This window comes from Dermacentor albipictus, chromosome 2 (genome assembly GCF_038994185.2).
Source record: "Dermacentor albipictus isolate Rhodes 1998 colony chromosome 2, USDA_Dalb.pri_finalv2, whole genome shotgun sequence".
In the NCBI taxonomy this organism is placed as follows: domain Eukaryota; kingdom Metazoa; phylum Arthropoda; class Arachnida; order Ixodida; family Ixodidae; genus Dermacentor; species Dermacentor albipictus.
In genome coordinates, this window is record NC_091822.1 from 17,144,714 (window position 1) to 17,152,205 (window position 7,492).

A 7,492-nucleotide genomic window follows, 5' to 3' on the forward strand; every position below is an offset into this window, starting at 1 on the left:
AATGACACGCAATGAAGTCAAGGAAAGCGTAGGGGAACTTTATTATTGAGCTTTAATTGAAATGTAAAATTAATAAGGTAAATGAAAATTGGCTTAAAGATAAACTGCCGCATGCGAGAACCGAACCCTTTATCTCCCGCCATTAGGCGTGCCGAACGCCGTAATGCAGATATGCGGCTTCGGTTCAGTAAATGAATAATAAAAAAATCATTGATTAAAACGAGTAAATAATTCAGCACTCAGCAAAACCAGTAATCGCTAAAAAAGCGTTAATTGTTACTCTATCCTAGTTTTGTATTCACCTAAACAAATCTGCTCGGTTCATCCAACGGCTTAGAGTATCTGACACTTTGCCATAGCGTTGTGTAATAGTTTCATATCGTGCAGTGCAATAGTACATTGAGCTGCGGGGGTGGCGCGGTGGCTTTCGCGTTGTGCTCCTCAGCCAGAGGCAACGGGGTCAAATCTCGGCGGCCGCATGTCCATGTGAATGAAATGTAAAAGCTTCCGTGTAATGGGTGCTCGTCAGAGAAAGCAGGGTAGCCGACATTTTTGCGGAGTCCACCACTGATCACATCGTCATTTGAGCATGTAAAACTCCAGATAAAAATTTATGCGTGGAAAAAACCTCGCACTCGCTGTCGAGCAACATGATGCCACAAGCTTGCGAGTAAAATTTTCTCCCAGGTATTGCTGCTTTATTACTTACGTATATATTATTGTTATTATTATTAGTATTATTATTATTTAAATATAAATTTTACTCATCTGCGGGTGCAATTATGGTAACAGGTTGCGCAAAAGGTCATGCAAAGCAATATGTATATAAGACATTACTGAAGCTTAGTTGTACCACATAGTTACAGTGCAAAACCGCAAAGCTACAAGAAAATAGCTGACAGGAAAACGAAAGAGAAAGTTCGTAAATCCCGGATACTCATTCAGGGCGCAATCCTAGGAATTTAGCTTTGATGTCTGCCCTATAGTTCGTTATTCTCGTCAAACGATCACATGTATTGTTTTGCTCTAGTAAGCTTGTGCAAAGGTCTGTAGTTTCTGTTGTACAGGCGCTATGGCCTTGCCTTATCTGTGGACGCAGGCTTACCGCGAGGCTCATGCCAGCTCTCTCAAGGAGCACACCATCCACCACATAGACGGGACGGCTTTCAACCAGGTCTTCTTCCTCTCCTTCGCACTGGTGCGGATTATTCATTGCGCGTCACTTGTTTCTGCATGAGCCGAACCTACTTCCTCAAATCAAGATCGCACCTCTTCTAGAGCTTTGAATGTCTACAATGCGTGACCTAGCCAGTCCAGGGCCTTGGACCAAACTACATCTGACCCGCTAAGTGGGTTCTGTGTCAAAATGTGGCGCCAGATCTCGACACGTTAGCGCATGCACGCAAACTACGAGTTTTTAAAGTTGACCGCTCGCAGCAGACGCGATTACTCCCGGCTTCACGTACTTAACCGCTTCCTATGCCAGACGTAGCAAGCTTAGATGTATAGCTGTTTGATTCTTAGCATCACTTTTTTTTCTTATGGCAGTTTGTTAAAGGTGTTTCAGATGTTAGTGTGTTCCGCGAGCGACTCCTTTTGTGATTCCTTGCTTTGGACAGGGCCTTTGCGAGAACTTGGACAAGACGGCGATCCGGGACATGGTCCTGGAAGGAAGGATCAGCCCCGCTAGATTTCGGTCAGTGTACCCCACTGCTATTTATGGTCAAGTGTTTCCATTTGTATTTTTTAATATCGCGTGCGTGTTCTAAATCCAGTGGCACGTGTCCGCTTGTATACATCTGCACGCGCTAGGAATTTGTGCAAATAGTCGTTTACTTGCGTACTTTGCAAAACAAATAACTACTTGGTAACCCTCCTTAAGCCACTAATAATCACACAGGCGTTCGGTACATTTACATTTTACCAACCCCTGACGATTTTCGGCACCTGCGTTGGAGTGCGTGTCCGTACACTGCATTTCATGAAGCCGCCCTCCAGATGGTGCCCATTTTGAATTAGCCATAATAAATTGTGGTATGATCCACAATTTGTGTCGCGTTCCAGGAGTACAGGCCTCATAGTATGGTTACTGGAAAGGCACTCCACTAAAAGAAACAGAAAAATAAAGTTGGAGGCAAGATACATGTCTCAGTGCTCCCTTTATATGCATTTGATAATTTCTAAGTCAAACACGACGTTTCTCACCCTACTAGACTCTCCGACCGTGCGGCAGCTTTTGCAGACTTGGAGCGGCAATAGAGGTTGTCAAAACCTTCTTTAGGCGGCTCCTGAAATGTGAAATGTGGTGAAATGTGAAATGTGGTGGCAGGTGCAGCGGTGGCGTAGAGGTAGAGTATCCGCCTCGCACGCAAGAGGACCGTGGTTCGAATCCCGGTGCTGCGCAATTTTCCACTGGATTAAAAAAAATCCGCGTGTTGATAAAAGTGCATAAACAGCCCTGGAGTGTGGCCTAATCCCGGTAACTAGAACCGGTAACGCACTCCCTCACCAGAGCAGGATTGGCCACCCTGGTGCAGTACTTCGCCAAAACCTCCTAGATGAATACGGCGACTGCGAAGCAACTCCCCAGCGACTGCGAAGCAACTGACCACGGCGGCGGCCAGAGGTGTTACGCAGCAGAGGGTGCTAAGAATACCTGGATCCGAACAAGGCCGCCATTGGAATCTGAACCTGGCAACGTTTAACGCGAGAACGTTGTTTAGTGAGGCGAGTCTAGCAGTGGTATTGGAGGAATTAGAGGGCAGTAAATGAGAAATAATAGGGCTGAATGAAGTTAGGAGGACGACAAATGCATACACAGTGCTACAAAGCGGGCACATCCTGTGCTACCGGAGCTTAGCGGAGAGACGAGAACTAGGAGCCGGATTCCGGATTAATAAAGATATAGCTGCTAACATACAGGAACTCTGTAGCTTTAACGAGAGGGTGGCAGGTCTTGCTGTGAAACTTAATAAGAGGTACAAATTGAAGGCTATACAGGTCTAGGCCCCTACATCCAGTCATGATCACCAGGACCAGGAAGTCGAAAGCTTCTATGAATACGTAGAATCGGCGATGGGTAGAGTGAAAACAATATACACCATAGTGATGAGCGACCTCAATGCCAAGGTAGCCAAGAAGCAGGCTGGAGACAAGGCAGTGGGGGAATATGGCATAGGCACTAGGAATAGCAGCGGTTATTAGTAGACTTTGCGGAACAGAATAATTTGCGGATAATGAATACCTTCTTCCGCAAGCGGGATAGCCGAAAGTGGACGTGAAGGAGCCCGAATGGCGAGACTAGAAATGAAATAGATTTTATACCCTGCGCTGACCCTGGCATCCTAAATGATGTGGACGTGCTTGGCAAGGTGCGCTGCAGTGACCATAGGATGGTAAGAACACGAATTAGCCTAGACTTGAAGAGGGAACGGAAGAAATTGGTACATAAGAAGCGGATCAATGAGTAAGCGGCAAGAGGGAAAATAGAGGAATTCCGGATCCAGCTACAGAACCGATATTCGGCTTTAACTCAGAACGAGGACCTTAGTGTTGAAGCAATGAACGACAATCTTACGGGCATCATTAAGGAGTGTGCAATAGAAGTCGGTGGTAACTCCATTAGACAGGGTACCAGTAAGCTATCGCAGGAGACGAAAGATCTGATCAAGCAACGCCAATGTATGAAAGCCTCTAACCCTACAGCTAGAATTGAACTGGCTGACCTTTCCAAGTTAATCAACAAGCGTAAGACAGCTGACATAAGGAAGTATAATATGGATACAAAATGAACATGCTCTCAGGAACGGAGGAAGCCTAAAAACAGTGAAGAAGAAACTAGCAATAGGCAAGAATCAGATGTATGCCTTAAGAGACAAAGCCGGCAATATCATTACTAATATGAATGAGATAGATCAAGTGGCTGAAGAGTTCTATAGAAGTCTACACAGTACCAGTGGCACCCACGACGATAATGCAAGAAAGAATAGTCTAGAGGAATTTGAAATCCCACAAGTAACGCCGGAAGGAGTAAAGAAAGCCTTGGGAGCTATGCAAAGGGGCGAGGCAGCTGAGGAGGATCAGGTAACAGCAGATTTGTTGAAGTATGGTGGGCAGATTGTTCTAGAAAAACTTCCCACCTTCTGAGCCCAATGCCTCATGACCTCAAACTACAGGAATCTTGGAAGAACGCCAACATAATCTTGTTCCATAAGTAAGGGGGAAGCCAAAAACTTGAAAAATTACAGACCGATCAGCTTACTGTCCGTTGCCTACAAAGTATTTACTAAGGTAATCGCAAATAGAATAAGGAACACCTTAGACTTCTGTCACCCAAAGGAGCAGGCAGGATTTCGCAAAGGCTACTCAACAATAGACCATATTCACACTATCAATCAGGTGATAGAGAAATGTGCGGAATATAACCAACCCTTATATATAGCTTTCATTGATTACGAGAAAGCATTTGATTCCGTCGAAACCCGGCAGTCATGGAGGCATTACGGAATCTGGGTGTGGACGAGCCGTATGTAAAAATACTGAGAGATATCTATAGCGGCTCCACAGCCACCGTAGTCCTCCATAAAGCAAGCAACAAAATCCCAATAAAGAAAGGTGTCAGGCAGGGAGATACGATCTCTCCAATGCTATTCACAGCATGTTTACAGGAGGTATTCAGAGACCTCGATTGGGAAGAATCGGGTATGAAGGTTAATGTAGAATCCCTTAGTAACTTGCGATTCGCTAATGATATTGCCTTGTTCATTAGCAGGGGATCAGGGGATCGATTGCAATGCATGCTCACTGACCTGGAGAGGCAAAGCAGAAGAGTGGGTCTAAAAATTAATCTGCAGAAAACTAAAGTAATGTTTAACAGTCTCGGAAGAGAACAGCAATTCACAATAGGCAGCGAGGTGCTGGAAGTCGTAAGGGAATACACCTACTTTGGGCAGGTAGTGACGGCGGATCCGGATCATGAGACGGAAATAATCAGGAGGATGAGAATGGGCTGGGGTGCGTTTGGCAGGAATTCTCAGATCATGAACAGCAGGTTGTCATTATCCCTCAAAAGAAAAGTGTATCACAGCTGTGTCTTACCAGTACTCACGTACGGGACAGAAACCTGGAGGCTTACGAAAAGGGTTCTACTTAAATTGAGGACGACGCAACGAACTATGGAAAGAATGATTAGTGTGACGTTAAGGGATAAGAAAAGCGCAGATTGGATGAGGGAACAAACGCGATTTAATGAAGTCTTGGTTGAAATCGAGAAAAAGAAATGGGCATGGGCAGGACATTTAATGAGGAGGGAAAATAACTTATGGTCAATAAGGGTTACGGACTGGATTCCAAGAGAAGGGAAGCGTAGCAGGGGGCGGCAGAAAGTTAGGTGGGCGGATGAAATTAGGAAGTTTGCAGGGACAACATGGCCACAACTAGTACATGACCGGGGTAGTTGGAGAAGTATGGGAGAGGCTTTTGCCTGCAGTGGGCGTAACCAGGACGATGCTGATGATGATGATGATGATGATGATGATGATGAAATGTGGTCTAGCTGACTATGCACCTTTTCCAGTTCTCTTAACTGAAGAGCTACAATAAACGCACCCGTTAGGTGTTGGCATTGTTGCATCTATATTATGGGAAAGAAATGATAAGGTGGCATCGAGCAAGTTCTTTCCTCACAAGCAAAAAAGTATGTGAATTGCGTTCGGCAGCAATCACTCGCCGCTTTACACACAAACGAGCCACCGTTCCCTGGCTTCTTCACTTTCGCCTGTATGTTCGTCGTGCCGGGCTGCCTCTTGATTGCACAGCAGGCGTTAGTAAGCTACGGGCCATATCTGATGCGGTTGAGCAGTGAGGTGTTGCAAGCAGTGACACAAAATGTGCCGCACGAAGCTGGCAACACGTGCGGTGGTAAATTGTGATATGCTCCAGATCTCACCCAGGGTGTTCTTCTCCTGAGCACGGTGGTTCATACGCCGCTGTGTCGCCAGCATTTTGACGGGGGCATTATGAAAAACACTCGTCCGCACGGTTCGCCTTTCCGTGCACACTGCAAAGCAAACAAGTTGTGTGAAAACTAATGCAGCCACTACGGCGCCTTTCATAGTCGTCGCCTGTATAAACACTGGGATTCAATCCACCTACCAGGTTTCAACGCGTAAGGCATGGGCTGGCACCGGCCTTGAGGGAACTGACTTGGAAAAGTTTGTTTCCTCAAGGCCGGTGCCAGCCCATGCATGACCTTGCCTTTCAAGTGGATACAATTTTGATCGAGGTGATCGAGTTGCATGGCGTCAACGGCACCGTTTCCTTGACCACGCAGGGTGAACGTGGCATTGATGAACTTCAACAAGTTCGGCAAGATCTTCGGCTGCGCCCCAGGCACGCCCATGAATCCGCTCCGCAAGTGCACCATCTGGATGAAGCATGAGTGAGACTTGTTGTGCAAGCATGAAAAAATAAGGAAAGAATGGTGCCACCTGTCTTTCTGACTTTGTGTGCGTGTGTACGTATAAAAATGCATATTAAAGTTATTTCTCATTTCTAACGGTGCCTACCCAGATCCGCATCTACGGAGACCCATTTCGGCCTGAAAGAGTTTCGCTGAAGTTTGGCGCGTACGTATACATTGCCATTTACTCATTGTTCCAGGTTAGTGCTATGTTTTCTTTTGAAAACAATGGAAAGAATGCCAAATGCATTTCTCCCGCATGCGTGCGAATTTGCAAGTGGCCCGAAGTCAGGCAGAGAAGCCCATCGTCTTCATTATCATTTTTTCCAGAGCACCGGCATCAATTTGACCAAGGACATGCGCGCTCGCTTCGAGCACAAGCATGCTTGCCGCTCGTGACCTGCTGATTCGGATAAATCTGAGCACATTATCTGGCTTTCTTTTTCGAGATGTACTGTTATCGAGCGGAAATCATCCGTCTCGACGACCAGACTACTCGGGCACTAGGTGCGTGCCGCGAAACATGTGCGTGAAGACAGCGTAATAAGACGTGTGCGTGAAGAAAGCTGTATATAGAGACATATGAAGCACTCAAAAGAAATGCCTTAAGTGCTGATAAAGAAACTATCCAAAATGGGAAAGCGGTGGCGGGCAAAGACATATTGTATACAAGACATAACAGCTATAAAGGTCAGGCGTGAGCCAAGTCATGTCAACCGTCAAACAAAAAAGAGGGAGACCAGGAGGCCGGTGCCCAAGCGTGAGAGAACTATTTGGCACGGAAAGAAACAGCAGTCAAATTGATTCAGCATTATGTGCATAGAGTGAATTTACGGTTCATGCTGGACCTAAGGCTGTAGGACCACAAGGTCGGAGAGGTTATGGAAATATACAAAGGCAGTTAATGCAGGAGACAATATATGCAACGTGCATCACCCGAAGGAAGTGATGTGGAAGGGAGAGTACGCCTTCCACTGCTGAATGACTGAATGTGGAATACACACGGAGGTAATTACGTGCACAAGTTCTCAC

General features: G+C 46.1%; 1 protein-coding gene across 1 annotated transcript in view; it reads left to right on the forward strand.

The window, feature by feature from the left end:
• The window catches only part of LOC139055666 (neprilysin-1-like), a 448,216-nt gene extending 441,660 nt beyond the window's left edge, over positions 1-6,556 (forward strand). The window contains exons 18-20 of the mRNA XM_070533195.1: positions 1,100-1,198; positions 1,620-1,696; positions 6,332-6,556. Of these exons, the coding sequence (XP_070389296.1) occupies positions 1,100-1,198; positions 1,620-1,696; positions 6,332-6,443 (288 nt within the window). The 3' untranslated portion in view covers positions 6,444-6,556. The remainder of the gene's footprint in view (positions 1-1,099; positions 1,199-1,619; positions 1,697-6,331) is intronic.
• Positions 6,557-7,492: the final 936 nt, after the last annotated feature.